This window comes from Petaurus breviceps, unplaced genomic scaffold (genome assembly GCF_028583685.1).
Source record: "Petaurus breviceps papuanus isolate PSGF00001 unplaced genomic scaffold, PetGlider_PUasm1.0 140, whole genome shotgun sequence".
Taxonomy (NCBI): Eukaryota; Metazoa; Chordata; class Mammalia; order Diprotodontia; family Petauridae; genus Petaurus; species Petaurus breviceps.
In genome coordinates, this window is record NW_027185698.1 from 50,695,357 (window position 1) to 50,712,949 (window position 17,593).

The window sequence follows — 17,593 nt, forward strand, 5'->3', positions numbered from 1 at the left end:
GAGTTCACCTTGGAAATCATTTGATTTGCTTCCCTTCCAACATTTTCTCTAAGGGGGCTGGTACTTGAGGAGCAGCTTGCCTTTGATAGAGGGCATCAGGATGCCCACCTTGCCCTTGGATACTATCTCCCCTTCAATGGGCTAATGAGCAGGATTCCACAACATCATGCCTCCGAGGGCATCACCACCTTTTTACCTCTTTCTGTGCTTTCAGCGCAGGCCGCGGTCCTGGAGAGCTGGCTGTGGAGGCGTTCGATTTCTGCATCCTTCAATGCCAACTGCTCCTGCAGCTGGGCGATCTCAGCCTGGAAGAGCCAAGGGCATCATTCAGATGAGTGAGTGAGTGAGTGCTCTCATCAGAGGCCAGAAGTAGAGGTAGCCCAGACAGAAAATGTGACCCCCATGAGGCAGGGGGAGAGCATGGTTCAGCTTTCATTACCCACTGACTGCTCGGCCTGGGATGTGCCTCTCCTGGGGTGACCCGAAGAAAACCTACTAGGGAAGGGTTCAAATGGCTCATTGAAACTGTGCCTCAGTTAACAAGCTCAGTGCTTCAGTCATTGCCATGGGGACCAGTGCTCTGACCTTCTACCTCCAACCATGCGGGTCAGGCTCTGACTTGGTACTGTTCCTGTCAATGGGGACCAGGTTTCCAGCTAGCTTTCACCTCCACCAAGGTAGTAGGAAGAGATGCTTTCCTATCGAGTAGCAACAAGGCTGCCTTGGACATAGTACACTCATTGTATCATGAGGCTTAGGGGCTAGGTCCAATTTTTGTACCAATTTTGTTTAGCTGCATGATCAGGGGAAAGCCAATCAAGCATGCTAAACCTTGGCTTACCTAAAACGTAGGAATAATAATCCCTGTACTATTTAAAACTCCTGGTGTACAATAAAGGTCCTCCACGGGTCAATGACTCTCTGTAATGTGCAGCCATAAAGAATAGTATGGGGGCAAATGTCACAGGCCTAGTCGAGGCAGGACTTAACCCAGGTTTTCCTGATACCAACTTTCTAGCCACTGTATGACATCGCTTCATATCCTTACTGGTTTTTTGGGAGGCAATCAGGGTTAAGTGACTTGCTCAGTCACACAGATACTAAGTGTTTGAGATCATATTTGAACTCAGGTCCGCCTGACTCCAGGGCCAGTGCTCTATTCACTGTGCCACCAAGCTGCCCCCACTTCTAGTGTTAATGGAGAGGCCTAACCCCCACTTCTGCTGCCATTTCTGTTTATTCAGGATGTCCACTCCTGTGCCCTAGGCCTCAGCTGCAGCCTGTGGTTCTAATGCCTGTTATTGGAAAGGGGGAAAAGAACGGGCAATTTCCAAGCAGAAGACAGAAGTGGCTCAGCAGAGGCCTTGTTTGGCAATCACGTCCCGGCCCTCCCCATGCAAGGTTACTTGGCTCCCAGTGATGGGGCCATTGATTATCTGCCTGGGTGGTTTTTACCTTTGTTGCTTTTAGCTTCCATTCATACTGGTTTCGCTCACTCTCCAGCTCCTCCACTTTGATTCTGAGATGCTTGAGTTCTTGTAGCAATTCCTAGGATGGCAAAGACAGGCAAGCAGAGAGAGAGAGAGGAAGAGGGAAAAAGGGAGGGAGGAGATGTGGGAGAGGGAAAGAGAAGGAAGGGAGGGGCAGAGGTGGGGGAAAGCAGAAGAAGGGAGGGAGGAGATGTGGGAGAGGGAAAGAGAAGGAAGGGAGGGAGATATGGGAGAAGGAAATAGAAGGGAGGGGCAGAGGTGAGGGGAGAAGAGAGAGAGAGAAAGGGAGGGGAGGGGGGAGAGAGAGAGAAGGGTGTGTTAGGTAGCCCAGGTGTGCAATGTTTGAAACTAAATTATTCAGGCTCTTGCATAGCCAATGAAAGCCATGCCAGGCTGCACCTCCTATTTCTGCTGTTAGAAGCTTTTCCAGTTTATGTGGGGGCAGCTCTTTGAGGAGAATTATAGGCACCTCCTTTTATTACTGTTTTCACATCAAAGTAATTTCTGGACACATTGCCCCCACACCCTTCAGAGTGGAATCTTCCTTTGCTTAATAAATTGGCTATATAATCTATTAACAGTGAAGCAAATGATAAAGACAAATTATTATTTTCAATGTTGTTACACAACAAGGAAAAACAACTAAACACAACCAAGTGCCAGTCTGCATCTGTGGTGCCCAGACAGCCTCCCTCCAAAGTGAAGAGAGATGTTGTGTTCTCTGTTCTCCACTGTCCTAGGACTTTCCAGCCCAGAGCAGACAGTGGCTGCTCCTCTGCTTCAGAGGGCACCCCTCCCAGCTCTCAGTTCTCCTGACATAGGAGGAGCTGAGCATGAGAGGTGTCCCCCTTTGTGGCTCGGGGCTCAGGCAGTCAAGAGACAAGCCTCAAGCTTGAGACCTCCAGAGGACAGGACAATGACGCCTCGAAGGAAACTGAGCTGGGGATAAATGGAGATGTAAAGGCAGCGGCAGGCAAGTTAAACACTATCTGCTCTTCCCCAGCACTGAGTGAAGACCTTTGCCAGGGAGGGCCAATGGGGGCAACTTCAAGGGAAACAACAGAGCAGATCGGAGGTAGGCACAGCTCTCCAGGGACTCAAGAGCCAGCTGGGAAGACAGTAAGCCAACAGAAGGGAGCATGGCTCAGGGCTAAATGAGAAGTCTTGCCAGCAAAAAGCTGCAGGGGTTCAAAAAGGGGTGAGACCAGGGAGGAGTGCAGCAGTCCCAGGTGAAGGAAGAGCAGTCCTTGCTATGTTCGACCACTTAACCCCAAGACTCTTCCCTAAAAGAACCACCTAATCCTAAAATCCCAGAACTAGAAGGAATGTGTAAGGGCATCTGGCTTAACCTTAAGCAATAAATCTCTTCTACAAGACCCAGCATTTGCGTGAATACCTCCATTGATGGGGAATGTGCCACCTACGCAGACAAGCCATTCCTTTCTGAAGAGTTAAGCTATTTTGAATAACCTGTTCTTTCCTACCCCCAGAGGGTGGTTATATATGATGTAACATGTAAAGCACTTCGTAAAACTTAAGAGTGCTCTATAAATGCAGCTACCCTGTACATCTACTGCTACCGTCCTCTGCCTTCTTTAAAATATATTCTTCTTGAATCAAATGTACCTTTCTATCATCACCTCAGAAGTCCCATCCTGAGTCTAATTCCTCTAAATCCCAGCGATTACTCCACAAGTATGCATGTGTATGATACACACACACACACACGTATACATATTTATATGTCCCCTCCTTGTGTTAAAATCTCATGTGCACTGTGTTTATTATCTATGCTCCAATTAATGATGCTTTGGTACCTGAGGCTATTGTTTCTAACTCCCTTCTTCTCTCAGCAACTACTGAGCATCTCTTATACTACTTTCCTTCTGCCCACAATGTCCCCAAGTGCTTAATGCAGTACCTGGCATGTCCTCCATATTATCTGGATTTTCCATCTTAGCAGGAAATTTTTCTCTCTTCTCCTCATTGAAAACACAATTGCAAACAGGAGTAAGCAAAGCAAAAGGAAGAAGCTTGATTCCAGTTTTTAAGCATGGGAAAAAAGCTATTCCTCCTTCCCCAACTCCTTGGGATTCTCTTACATCAGAAGAATAGAGTTACTGAAGCTCAAATTGCTTTCCAAACTCAGGGAATGTGAGCAAGTACCTTGTGGGTTACTATTGTTTTCCTCTTCCCCACTGGACACAGTCTGGGCAGCCGGGCAAGTTTTCTTACCTGCCCGCGTTGTTAATAGACACACACCACACAATTAGAGGGGTCTTAGGAAGGACTGCCCAAGCCATACTATTCCTCCAGGGTAACTTTAGATATAAGAATTAAGGGGTGAAATGGGCAAGTCAAAGAAAAGAAGATGGCCCCTGGGCTCTGCCCAGAGTCAGACAGAGGAATGGCTGGTACCCAAGGCAGACTCTTGTTAGTAGAATCCAGAATTTTCTGCAAACTCAAGTCAGCATCAACTCATGCTTGGATATACTTAGGTATGCTTCATACAGGCAAGCCATCGGGGCTGCTGGCCTGGGGGCTCTCCTGAGGGCTACAGTCATCCATGTGGTCCCTGTCCTGCAACATTCTCTCTTGAATTTGGCTACTGATTTCCAGCTGTAGTCTACACATCTGCTCCTGTAGATCACTGATCAGATTCACTACTAACTGTAAAAAGGGAAGAGACAGGAGAGCAAAGTCACAGACAGTTAGAGCAGGGACTACTTCAGCCTCCTGATGTCATAGTCAAGGAAACTGATGCCCTCCATGAACTAGAATTTTGTTGGGATTTTCAAGATAGAAAAAAAAATAATGCAGTGTTTTTATAGTAAAGAGTTTTTAGTTTACTCTGTTCATCATTTACCTCCAACATCATTGGAGGCATCTCAGTTCAATTTAATTAAATTCAACAAATATTATTGAGTAGTTTACTCTGCAACACACTGTTCTAGGTGCTGAGGGAGATGTGAGAATAAATGCTTGGCATTGATGACATCTGACAAAGTTGAATTTAAACCAGACAAAATTATGAGATATAAATGAGGAAATTATATACTTCAAAATGCTATTCAAAATCAGAACACATCAAATTTGGACATGTATTTATAGAATAGGCAGCTTGACATAGTAGATAGAGACAGGGCTTTGGAGCAGGAAGTCCTCCCCATGACACACAATAGCTGTGACCCTGGCCAAATCCCTTACCTTTCATGGCCCAGGCAACTCTCTAACACTCTGTGTTGCAAAGAAGGTATCTTTCTACACAAGTAGGAGTTTCCTTACCAAGGAGTTCCCAATATCACTGAAATCACAGGTCTAGTCCCTGTCCCTAAGTCTATTCATAGGACTATAGAAAAAATTATATACATATACATATATATACACACACACACACACACATCTGTTTTACAGAAATAGAAAATCAACAATAGATTCTATCACTCAGATAACAGAATATAATAGAGACAAAAATAACAACAAATGGAATAGAGTATTAAACAAAATGGATTTTAAAAGTATGTGGGAAGAATTGAATGGGAAAAATAACAAGAAATTTTACCATTTTTGTTAATTCTTTTTTGAAAAGACACATAGAGCTTTGAAAGAGAACAAAAAATTTGGATAGTTAATGTTAGTAGGGTGGGTACACCAAGTATTGGTGGTAGAGCTGTGAATTGGTCCAAACATTCTAGAAAATGGTCTAGAACCACAGGCAAGTCATTAAATTGTGTATATCTTTTGATCTAGCAATACCTCTACTGGGTACATATTCCTCAAACATGACAGAGGAAAAGGATCAACATGTAGAAAAATATGTGTATGATGTACATGTGCTATAAAGAAAGCAACTTTTTTCTGAGGTAACAGAAGTTAAGTGACTTGCCCAGGGTCACACAGCTAGTAAGTATCTAAGGTCATATTTAAACTCAGATCCACTTGCCTCCAGAATAGGTGTTCTATCCTTGTGTGCCACCTAGTCACCCCTAAGAAGATGACCTTTGAAAGAGTTTAGTGACTGATCTACACAATACTAAATCATGAGTTCAGAGGACAGAAAATAAAGCATATCATTGGCCTCTCACCAGAGGCAATGATTTAAAGAGCAGAATGAGACCTACATTTCAGGACCACCAGTCAATGTGGAATTTTTTTTTTATTCTGCATATCTGTTATGATTTTTTTTTATTGTGCAGATAGGTTTAGGGCAGTGATAAGAAGCCAATAAATACTTATAAAAGTCAATCAACGAATTAAAAAAAACTCAAGTAATACCTATGGAAAGAAGAAATTATAGCTACAGTAACTGATTACATTAAAGATAACAATAAAAACACTATACATCACAGTGGATGCAACCAAAGCAATACTCAGAGGCAAATTTATAGTTCTGAATGCCTATAAGAGCAAGAAAAACAATCACATATTTTAGAAAAAGAACAAAAGCCTCAATCAGGAGTATCTATAACACAGAGTGTATCAAATGAAAATGGAAAAAATAAACTGAGATCAGAGAAGGTATTAATAGAACAGAAAATGAGAAAACAATGACCATGTTAAAGATCTTTTTAGAAAGTTCAAAAATCCCCTCAAAATTAGCAAGTTAAATCAGAGGGAAAAAAAAACCAAATTACCAAAATTTAAAATGAGAGTTGTTTTATAAATTTGAAAACTGAAAAGAAATGAATCATTAGCCACCAAAATGAAAAAGACTGACAAGAGAACAGCTAACCTAGATAACTCATATGTAGAAGGAGAAATAAGAGAGATGACTTGTCTCAGCGAAAGACACAAGAGCAAAAGACCAGGAAGACTCTCAAGGAAAAATTTCCCAACCTTTAATAGGTAATCCTTCATCACAGTGGACATCATCAGTATGAAAAAAAAAAGTAGGGTGGGTAATCATATTCCAATCCCATGATATTATGTTGTATTCTTAGATAAGCTCCAGTTGGAAGGAGGATCCAAGTATTACAAGTTGTCATATGGCAGACTTCGTGAAAACACAACAATTTAGTGGAAAAGAGAAAAATGTTAAAAATCACACAAATCAGAAGAAATCACTGGTAACCAAACCAGTGGCTTTAGTCAAAGATAAAAGGAATCTGCATGAAGAAAACCAGTATTTCTGAAATAAAAGGAAAAGAAACAGATGCAGGGAAGGGAATATGGAATAAATATCTCTGGTCAAAATCTGACATGCTGACTCTAAAAGGATCGGACCTGGATCCATGAATAATACCCATTCCCCAAAGGAGAACTATTCGCAGCAAAGTTTTGAAGGAAACACAGACTTCTTAAAAAGTTTCTCAGAAAAAGACAAGTTCAAATAACTTTCAGGTGATACCTTACATCCTTTAAACTGGCAAAGAAAAATGGTAGCATTTTCCATGACAAAGGATACAGGGAAACCTTGCTGGAGAGATTGTGGGCTGGTCAGAGATTTTCAGAGAACAACTTGGCTGCATACATAAAGAGCCCCAAATGAACGTATCCTTTGACCAGGGGATCACATTGCCTCTGACAAAGACTGACCTGTGTGGCTATGGGGCAAGTCACTTAACCTCTCAGTGGAAGGTGGAAGAAGGAAGAAGGGAGAGAGAACCCAGAACAAACAAATCATTACTATTTTGTTTCAGGTTGTATTATATACTTTTTTTTTTCAACCAAAGTCAAATGGTTCAGGTGGAACACTTCTTTAGGCATTCAGTACCATATTCTGTCCACTGATTTATATTTGGTGCGAATATTACTAAATTTATGATTTAAAAAAAAATAAATGCCAGAAAGATAATATGGTCTAGAGGAAAGAACACTGGATTCTGAATCAGAACACTTGAATTACAGTTTGTTCTCTGAATTTACTATCTAAGTTGAGCTGTTCCCTGAAAGCACCACTGCTGTCTTTTGTCCTTTGTATCCTCTGGGCTTAGCACAGTGCCTCACACATAGCAGGCACCAACAGTCTTAGTTCACTTAAGTTCCAAAGAATGTAATAATATAAATAATACAAGCTCTGGTGTTCCCGACTCTTCAGCCCAGTCCTTTATCCACCACACAGGCATTGCTTCATTTCTGTATTCGTACCCCCTTGGCCTAGCACAGTACCTCCCATGTGCTGGGCACTTAATAAATGCTTGGTGATTAAATGGTTGATGGATTATCTACCTGAAGGGGGTGCAGCGAGGAAAAGGCTCTGTAAACCTCTAGGCCGTAGAGAAAGTCTTTATGGATAGTGATGAGGAATATGGAGATTTAAGAACTGTCCTCAAGGAAACAACTGTCTTGTAGGGGAAATGAGAAATGTATAAACCAAATAAAAAGAATCTCGGAAATCTAGTGCATAGGAAAGGATGGGAACAAGGATTTATTAAATGCCTATTATGGGCCTTGTAATGTGCTAAGCATTTCACAAATGCTATCTCATTTGTTCCTCCCAACAATCCAGTGAGGTAGGTGCTATTATATAACTGGGGAAACTGAGGCAGACATGGTGAAGTGACTTGTCCAGGGTTAGATTCAAACTCAGCTCTACCTGATTCCAGATCAGAGGAGAAGAAAAACAAACAACATGTGTGACCTTTTCAATCTCTCTTCCCTCATGAGGCTCGGAGAAGCCTGTGAGCCTTGGACTGAGAGCTAACTAGGATCTGCAAAAAATTAACAACCTCATTTTTCAGTGATTAGCTTAAAAGAAAAATCCTTTCAGAGAACTATAATCCAATAAAACTGTCTGGTTTGAGCAGGTAACTTTTTCCATCATCCATAGAATATGAAAATTCAAGGTATGAAAGAGGGGGTAAGGGGGCTGTTTAATGGGAGGTAACTGACCGGTTGAATTGTGATGGAATTAAAAAAAAAATCAGCTTATTCCAGGTCTACAAGATCCCAAAGGAAATTAATGTCATCCAGCTTTTCTGAAGTGAATCAACAAAAACTCCCACTGTGGAGCACCTGGGAGAGGGAAGGTGTGGAGAGGCTCTGAGCCCCACCCCTGTCCTCTTCCAAGTTCCTGAGTCTGTTTTGTAAATTATCGTGTTCTGATGGTAAGCTTAAAAAAAAAAATCTCTTTTATGTTTTGTTTAGAAAAGTTATGTTTGTAAACTCAGATTCTGTAATTCCAACATGTAACAGAATGAAGATTTATATTTAATCCTAGTATGGAGAAGGGAAGGGGGTGGGGCCTAGGGAATGATGGTTAGCTAAGAACCAGAGAAATGTTCAGCGCTGTCAATCTTGTCTTTGTTTTTAAAATGAGCAACAAAAGGAGCCTGCCTCCCCAAGACCTGACTGCAGATAGGCTGAGAGGCTGGGGATAGGCCAGGGAAACAGTCACAAGAGGGCCCAGGAAGCAGTCTGAACATGCTGGAGCATAAACGCTTCATTGTCTTTCTGACAGCTGGGAGGCGAGGAAAGATAACGTTATGGAGAACGTGGCAGAAGACCTTCTAGCCCTTCAGGAGTGCCTGGAAGGCAAAACGAGTCCAAGTCTGCTGTGAGCTAGCTAATCCACAAACCGGAGGAAATTAGGGCACTGGTGGCCAGGATAGAAAGGAGCCAGGAAAAGGTGCCTGGAAAAGCTTTTGATGTCAGACTGGTTTGAAGCTCATAGGACCACAGGATCTGGAATAGGAAGGGGTCTTAGAGATTGCCTGGTCTGACTCAGTTTACCCAACTGTAAATGGGGATCATAATAGTACCTGTCTCCTAGGGTGTTGAGAGGATCAGATGAGGTACTTGGCACCATACCTGGAACATAACAGGTGCCTAATAAATGCTCGTCCCCTACTTCCTCTCCCCCAATCCAGGGGTTAAGCTTTTTTGTGTATGTCATGTTTCCCTTGCCCCAACATTCTGGTGAAGCTAGTGGATCCCCTTTCAGAAGCATATTTTTAAATGCATAAAATGAAATACATAGAATTACAAAGGAAACCAATTATATTGAAAAAGCTATTGAAAAATCTATCTATCCTATCTATCTATCCATCTATCTATTATCCATTCATCCATCCATCTATCTATCATCCATCCATCCATCTATCTATCCATCTATCCATCCATCCATCTATGTATCTATGTATCCATCTATCTATCATCTATCCATCCATCCATCTATCTATGTATCTATGTATCCATCTATCTATCCATCTATCATCTATCCATCCATCCATCCATCTATCTATCTATCTATCTATCTATCTATCTATCTATCTATCTATCTATCTATCTATCTATCTATCTATCCATCCATCCATCTTTAAAAGTTCTTGGACCCCAGGTTAAGAATTCTTGAAATAGTTCAACCTGTCTTTATTTTATAAAAAAGGAAACTGAGGCTGGCCCTAGGAGGGGAAGAGGGATCATTAAAGAAACATCTATATTGAAACTCAATATTTATACTGGCAGGCAGAGATTTGGGGTCAAGGACACTTTAAAGCAAAGACTGGGGGGGAGGGGATTTTAAAAATATGTGTATTATTATGCATATTATATGCCTATATACCTATTACATATATTATATATGTACACATATATGTATATACACATATACACACGTGTCTACTAAATCAGACATGACAGAGAGAGTAGCAAATAAAAAACAGAATAACGGTTCTCAATCTAGAATCCATTAACTTGTTTTAAATAAATATTTTGATAACTGTTTTTCCATATAATTGGTTTCTTCCATAATCCTATGTATTTTATTCTATGCATTTAAAAATACGACTATGAGGAGTCCAGCTTCGACAGACTGACAAAAGAAGAATCCCAGAAATAGGGGAATGTTGATAGAGTGGTCCAAGAACTCACCAAATTCATCTAGAAAGAGGGCAGTGGCTCCAGATACCTACACATTGAAGGGAGAGTTTGGGAGAATGTGGAAGAGAAAGCTGTGGTCACTGGGAGCTATGATGGAGTTGCCAACTCCATGGGATCCATCCTGGGTCATTCAACGTCTATGGGAATGGCTTGGATAAAGACACAGACATTGAGTTCATCAGGGCTGCAGATGACATAAAGCTGGAAGGGAAAGCTAAGGGCTTGAATGACAACATCAGAATTTGAAACAAATTTTTGACAACAGTCAATGGAAAAATTTAACCAAACACTTAACCAGCTCAGTGAGTCAACAGTATCACGTGGCAACCCCAAACCCCCCAAATCCAAGTTGTCACAGGCTGTATTTATAACAAAGCATAGTATTCAGAAGGACAGAATTTCCCCCAGAGGATTAAAGCATCTCGAGGGTAGAGGTTATCTCATCTTTGTAATCCCAGCACCCAATGGCCGGTAAGCAGTAGGTGTTTATTAAATGTCAAACAGAATGCAGGTTTTTCATCCCAGTCTTCAGCTTTGGTCTGACCACTCTGGAGTACTGTGCTCAGTTCTGGGGGCCCTTTCTTGAGAAGCCACTAACAAGCCTACACGTATGTGGAGAGGAAGGTCATGACATGGTGGAATGCCACCCAAGGATTAGCCAAAGGAACTCTGGAGGTTTGGCCTGCAGTAGACAATATTTAGGGGGGTTATGAAAACTGTACAAAATATCTAAAAGATGTCATTTAGAAGAGGGATCGAAATGGCTCTCATTGGTCCCAGAGGACAGAACCAGGAACAATGGGTGGAAGGCATGGAGGGACAGATTTCAAACGGTCTGACAAATGGAAAAGTCTCCTTACAATAAGCTGACCAGTCCAAAAGTGCCCTCCAGAGGGGAGATCCTTCCACATCATTGGAAGTTTTCAGTCTACCTATGGTTTGGTGACCACTAGTCAAGGACACAGGAGAGGACATTTCTGTCCAAATGCAAAGGAAGGTTCTATATGGTGGGAGTGGAGCAAGTACTGGGAAGTGACCTGGGGTAAAAATGAAAGGCATCCCAGGGCAAGAAGGAATCAGAAAATGCTGAGATGATTTAGAGTTGTATGGCAGTTGAGAGATCACAGGGGAAGAATCCCTAGCCCTAGAGGGGAAGTTATTTGCAAAGCAGAATGGCACAGCAGATGGTGCCAGATGCAAGAAGAGCTGGGTTCAAATTCTGCCTCTGACACTCACGACATGTCTGACCACAGGAAAAGATATTTTTTCCGTGTGGGGCCTCAGTTCCCTCATCTTTAAAATGGGACAGTTTTGCTCACCATCTCTAACCCAACCCACACAGAGGTTGTGAGATCATGAGTACAAAGGACTTCTCCAACTTACTAAGCAGCAGGGCTAGGGTCCCGGTGTGATTCCTCTGATTCCAGACTCATCAGTCTTCCCACTACCCACAGCTGTTGTCTCTTCTTCCACTGATATAGTGTTTTTAAGGGAGATGATAATACCATTATCCCCATTTTACAGGAGGAAAACCAAGGCTACAAGAAACCACATGACTTGGCTAGGAACTGCTGGAGATAGGACTTGAGCCACAGTATCTTGACTCCGCGTCCAGTGTCCTTTCTAGGATGTAGCAATAATTCAATCTCTCTTGGCCAGCACTAAAATGTTTGCTGCCAAGAGAAGCTGTGCATGTAGACACACACTTGCTTCAGGGCATGGATCATTGGGAAGGGGGGTTCAAGAAGCTGTGGGAAAAGCTCTCACACCCTCTTGGCACCCGTTGGAGTCTCCCCAAAGAGAGGCAAACACTGGCACATTTGGGGACCAAGTGCCCTCCAGCTAAATCAACGTCAGAGTCATGTCATTCTCTTTCTCAAAAATATCCTTGGGAAGCATGTGTTTCATTGGTGTGTCTTACCTGTGGAAACATCGCTGTCCCTTCCTAATGATTCCCTCTCTGTCCCTTGGCCCCTCAGTGGAACCTTCCCTCAATATAAAAGAGCAGAGCTCAGCACTCCTCCCATGGTGGACAGCGTGTGTGCCACCCCATGCCTGAACTCCACTGTTTCTGCACAGAGGAGGCAGGCGGGCTTCACCAACAGTGACCTCTCCTCCTGGGGCTTCAAGGAGAGCCTGACAAGGAGCTCAACTTCCTCATCTGACAAATGAGGAAACTGAGGCCAAGATATGACCAGTGCCTTGCTCAGGGTTATACAACCAACAGAGTCTGAGGCAAGATTCAGATTCCAAGCCTTGGGCTCCATCCACTTTGCCTGGTAGCTTTTCCTTTGACCCAAGAGCCTTGCAGATGGACGACAGTGGTCAGTCTTGCTCTTGCTAAAATGTGTAGCTGGAGCATAATGGGAAATTCCCTTCTAGGCCAAATGGGTGTTTCCCCAAAGCCTGGGCAGCCTTTCTCCTCCTTACACGCTTTGCCTTCCAAGCTGGCTGTTGGAGAGCTAGCCTGTCACAGGGCACCTCAGGCAGGCTGAGGGGTGCCAGTGATACTCACCTCAGCTTTTCTCTGCTTCTCCTCCTGTTCCCTCTGTTCCCTTTCCATGCCAACCAGCCGAAGCTTCAGCTCGGAGACCTCTGTGGTCAGCTCCAGCTTCTGCGCCTCCAGGGATGTGCGGCTCAACAATTCCTGCAGTCAGAAAAGGCATCTTAGACACTCCCAACAAATCCCCCCCATGGAGGAAGCTAGCCCTGGGTGGACAGCCCTGGAGGAGTTGAGAGATGCCTCCACAGGGATTCAGAACAGTCGTTCCTAGGCAGCTGCTGCTGGGGGCAGGGGAGGGATGGGTCAGGAGAGGAGTTAGGAGTGTGCACACGTTCTGTGGGCAAAGGGTTGTTAAACACATTATTTCCTTTGATCCTCACAACAGTCCTGGGAGATAAGGGCTGCTGGCATTACTATACCCATTTCAGAGATGGGGAAACCAAGGCATAGAGAGGGTCAAATGCACTGAGCAGGGTACTTGCACACACATTGCCTCTCTCACTAGACTGTAAGCCCCTCGAGGGGAGCTGCTGTCTTTTACCCTTCTCTGTGGCCCCAGCACTTTGGCACAGTGACGGGCACACAGCAGCTCAGTAAATGCTTAATGACTTGACCCACCTGGGTCCTACCCTGGTCTCTTCTGTTGTGACAGTGAATAAGACACTGAATGTCTCTGGGCCTCAGTTTCCTCATACTTCTCTGAAAAAAAAAATGAGTATCTCGGACTGCACAGTCTCTAAAGTCTCCTGCTTCTAACTATGATTCCAGGATTTGCCCATGGACAGTCAGAAGCAGGATCTGAACACGGGTCTCTGCTGACTCTTATGTAATCCTACTTGTCTGCAGAGCAGGTGCCCTAAAGCAAACCTCTGGCCTGCTTCCCACTGGCACAGCCAAACTGCTTCCAACTGAGCAGTGTGAGCGTGAGCGCTTCAGGGAAAGCTTGGCTGATGGGCCCCAAACTCACCAGAGTTCTCACCAGCCTGACCTGCCGCTCGCTGGCTTCCCTTCTGAGATGAAAGCAGCAAATTCCATGGAAAGAGGCTCAGGGCAGGGGGCCGGCAAAACAAAGAAGGCCCCAACCTGCAGGAGGCCTTTGGGTCCAGGGCACCTCCCTAGCCCCACCCTAGCCCCGAGCAGGGAGAGAGCTGAGGCTTGGCACCAGGCTCCAACAGCAGAGAGAGCCAAGGCAGTGTGCACTGGGAACACTGGAGGGAGAAGGGTAGTGCAGAAAGAATCTCGTCTGTCTGTACTCGTGTGATGTGAGTGCAAACCCAACCTCTGCCACTCTTATAGCCTTCGTCAATTCACTTGTCTTTTCTGGGCCTCAGTTTCCTTGTTTGTAAAATGAGACCAGAAGGTCCAAGTTCATGATCCTATGAATACGTAGATAGCAGGATGGGTGGGAGAGGGGGAAGACTATTCATGAAGCTATTGCAAGAGCCTAAAACAGGTTTGTGTTGGGGTGGTTGCCATGGGAGTAGAAAGGAGGTCAATTCTGAGGTGCAGAGCCCATAGAATCCAAAGGACTTGGGGTGGAGCAGAATTGAGAAAGGCACCTCCCTTCTCTCTTAGCGAACCTGCCCGGGGGCAAGGGCACAGCAGGGGGTGTGCAACACTGACCGTGCTCAGCTGAGGTTTGGCGGGAAAGGCAGGTTCGGGTGGAGATGCAGATCTGGGAGTCACCTGCACAGAGGTGATGTGTGAAGTACACATCAGTACATGAAAAGGGCCTGGGACAGAACCTGAGGGAGCACCCATTGTGAAGAGGCAGGAGGAGGATGAAGAAGCAACCAAGGAGACTGAGGGAGGAGGAGAACCATTAGAATGTGGTGCTAGGGAAGGCAAGGAACAGTAAGCTATCAGGGAGAAGGGTGACTCATAGGAACAGTAGAGGGGACTGAGAGATGCAGACAGAAAAAAAGGTCATTGAAGGTGGCAGGAGGGAGTTTTACTTAGTGACCCTGGCAAGAACTTTTTCAACAGTGGTTTGGTTTGGTTTTTTTTTGGTGGTGGGGGAAGGAGCATTAAAAGAGTTTCGGCAGTAGACTGTAAGGAAGTAGGGGCATGAGGGTAGGGTAAACTTCCTAAGAGTTTGGAAGGGAAGAAAGAGGCCATAGGGAAGAATGGGGGGGGGAGGAAGGAGAGAGGAGAGAGAAAAAAAAGGAGAGGAGAGAAGAGAAAGAGAAGGGGGCAGACAACATATACAGTTATTCAATAAGGGAAAAGAATCAGATAAAAGTATAACTAAAACACAAGAGTTAACCAAACTGGGTAGCTTCAAGCTCACAGATTTATTTATCTGTCTAAATTTTCTGGACAGTTCATCAGTCCAGCTCCCCATAAGCACCCAGGGCCCCATCCCCTCACGTGCAGGAACCTCAGAAACATGTAGCCCACATTCAAGGCGCTCTGTGGCTCTGCGTTCCCTCAGAAACCACAGCTGACAAAGCTCCACCAACCTGTTTTTGTTTTTTTTTTCTGGTCTTGTCAGGCAATACTGTCAGTTCAAATTTACTTAATGAAAACACTCCCTCCCCAAACCTGGGGGTGGGGAACATTCTCCCACAAAGGGAGGTTCACTGTTAGTGGGACTGCACCCATATGGATGGTATATGAAGGGTCTGATCACTATCCACTTGGGTATATGGTGAGACTGGCTCTTGTCTTTCCCTCACCTTCATTTAAAAAACCCAGTGGACAAGCTGTCTTTTCCATTCCTCCCCCCTTTCCTAGAAATGCCCATCCCATCCTTTTCTTCTCAGACTCGGAACCATGACAAGGGCTCTTTTTCCTCTTCCCTCTGATTTCAGCCCTGAAATCGAAGGTTACAGAATCACAGATTTAGAGCTGGAAAGCATTGTAGAGGTCCCTAGTCCGACTCCCTCATACTACAGATGAGGAAACAGACCTACAGAGACAAAGAGCTTTGCCAAAAGCCACAGAGGGAGTAAGGTAGTGACAGAGGCAGGATGAGAGCCCAGATGTCCCGAGTCCAAATTTAGTGCTCTCCCTCTGAACCAGTCCACAGTGGTCCATCTAAGTTGGAAAGAACATTCTGTGAAAGTGGCTTCTTTTCAGTCTTCCTAATAACTAATGGCAAACCCCCCTCCACCCTCACCCAATCAAAGGAAAGAAAAGGGAAGCATTTTATCCAAGGGAATACAAATACAAGACAACTTGAAGGGACTCAAACCATCTGAGCACAGATTCATAGATTTGGAACTAGAAGAGACTACAGAGGCCACCTAGTTCAATTCCCTTGTTTCACAGATGAGGAAACTGAGGCCCAAAGAAATTTCCAGTGACTTGCCAAAGATCATACAAGCTGTGTCAGAGGCAGAATTTGAATTCAGATCCTCAGACCACAGAGCCAATACCAAGAAGACTATTTCCCCATCACTTCAAAAACATAATGAAACATGCCAAGAGTATACAATAATGAATGACACCCCATTCTTCACACTGGCAAGTTCCTTAAGGAGCTACTGCTTTCCTCCAAATATCCCTTTTCCCAGGCTGAAAGATGCCCTTTCATTTGTTCTGATTAGATTAACTAGTTGGAGCAAAAGGTCTTAGGTCATTTGAGAGGAGCCTCAGATTCTTTTTAAAAATGCAGCTTCTGCTTCCTATTAAGGATTGGGTTTGTGTTTTTATTTATCCACAAGGCATGGGGCAACTGAGATGCTTCCTGAAAATTTCCAACATTCCCTCTGCCATCTAGGAGGAAAGTCATGACAATCAGTCAGTCTGTTCTGACTCACGATTAGGAGACAATTCACTCTCCCTTGGTGATCTCATCAAGTCCTATGGGTATGATGATCATCATTATTCTGCAGCTGACTTCCAGACCATTAAATCCATGCCTAGGTCCAGGGCCGCATCACAAATGGCCTACTGGATGTTTTGGACTGGATTGGTTGGTCCAACAGGCATCTCAAACTAAACACATTCCAACAGAATTCACTGTTCACCCTCTATCCTCTGAACTTGTCTATTTCTGCACAGGGCACAATGGTGTCACCTTCAGCTTCTAACCCCTACTTACCCCACATATCCAATCAGCAGCCATGTTTCTACTTTCTGTTTCATCTGAGTCATTTCTGTTTCCACAATATCTCTTCCATGGCTTCCCTTTTTTTCCACTCACACATCATCGCCCTATTTAAGGCCCTCATCACCTCCTACCCGGACTATTTTAATGGTCTCCCATTTGGTCTTCCTGGCTAAAGAGGCTCCCCACTCCAATCTATCCTCTATACAGCTGCTAAAAAAAAGTTAGATCTGAACCCAATGAATTTGAGTGATTCCCTATTTCTTATAGGATCAAATCTAAACTCTTTGGGGAAGGGAAGAAGCATTTAGCTGCTTTACAATAATCTCACTTATCCACACATGTCCTTTGCCTTTGGCCTTGAAGGCCCTTTCCAACCTCTCTCCATTTCTCTTACACATTACTCTCCTCCACATTCTCTATCATTCAGCCACAATGGTCTAACACAATGATGCTGCATATCCTGTCTCCGTACACCCCCATGCGGCACAAAGGCACTGATGGTCCCCCAGCCCAGAAAGGCCCTCCCTGCATGCCTCCTGAAACCCTGGTCTCTTGTAAGACTGAGCTTGAATACCACCTTGTAGAAAAGGCCTTTACAGGTCACCGTCAGCAGTTAGTGCATTCTTATCCCTGCAGGGTACCCTGTGGCTGCTTTCTAGGTATCTTGTATATATATACACACACACACACACACACACACACACACACACACACACACACACA

The 17,593-nt window shown here is 44.2% G+C and overlaps 1 protein-coding gene across 13 annotated transcripts in view; it reads right to left on the reverse strand.

Moving 5' to 3' along the window:
* Nucleotides 1-17,593, reverse strand: part of PPFIBP2 (PPFIA binding protein 2) — a 196,053-nt gene that overhangs the window by 39,654 nt on the left and 138,806 nt on the right. For 7 of the 13 annotated variants that reach the window (XM_069072793.1, XM_069072795.1, XM_069072784.1 and 4 more), the window contains 4 exons: nt 12,826-12,957; nt 4,002-4,160; nt 1,456-1,548; nt 197-305 (listed from right to left, as the gene is read on the reverse strand). In XM_069072793.1, the coding sequence (XP_068928894.1) occupies nt 197-305; nt 1,456-1,548; nt 4,002-4,160; nt 12,826-12,957 (493 nt within the window). Of the gene's footprint in view, nt 1-196; nt 306-1,455; nt 1,549-4,001; nt 4,161-12,825; nt 12,958-13,780; nt 14,046-17,593 lie in introns of those variants that run through there. The other 6 variants (XM_069072813.1, XM_069072803.1, XM_069072864.1 and 3 more) reach the window with 2 other exon arrangements.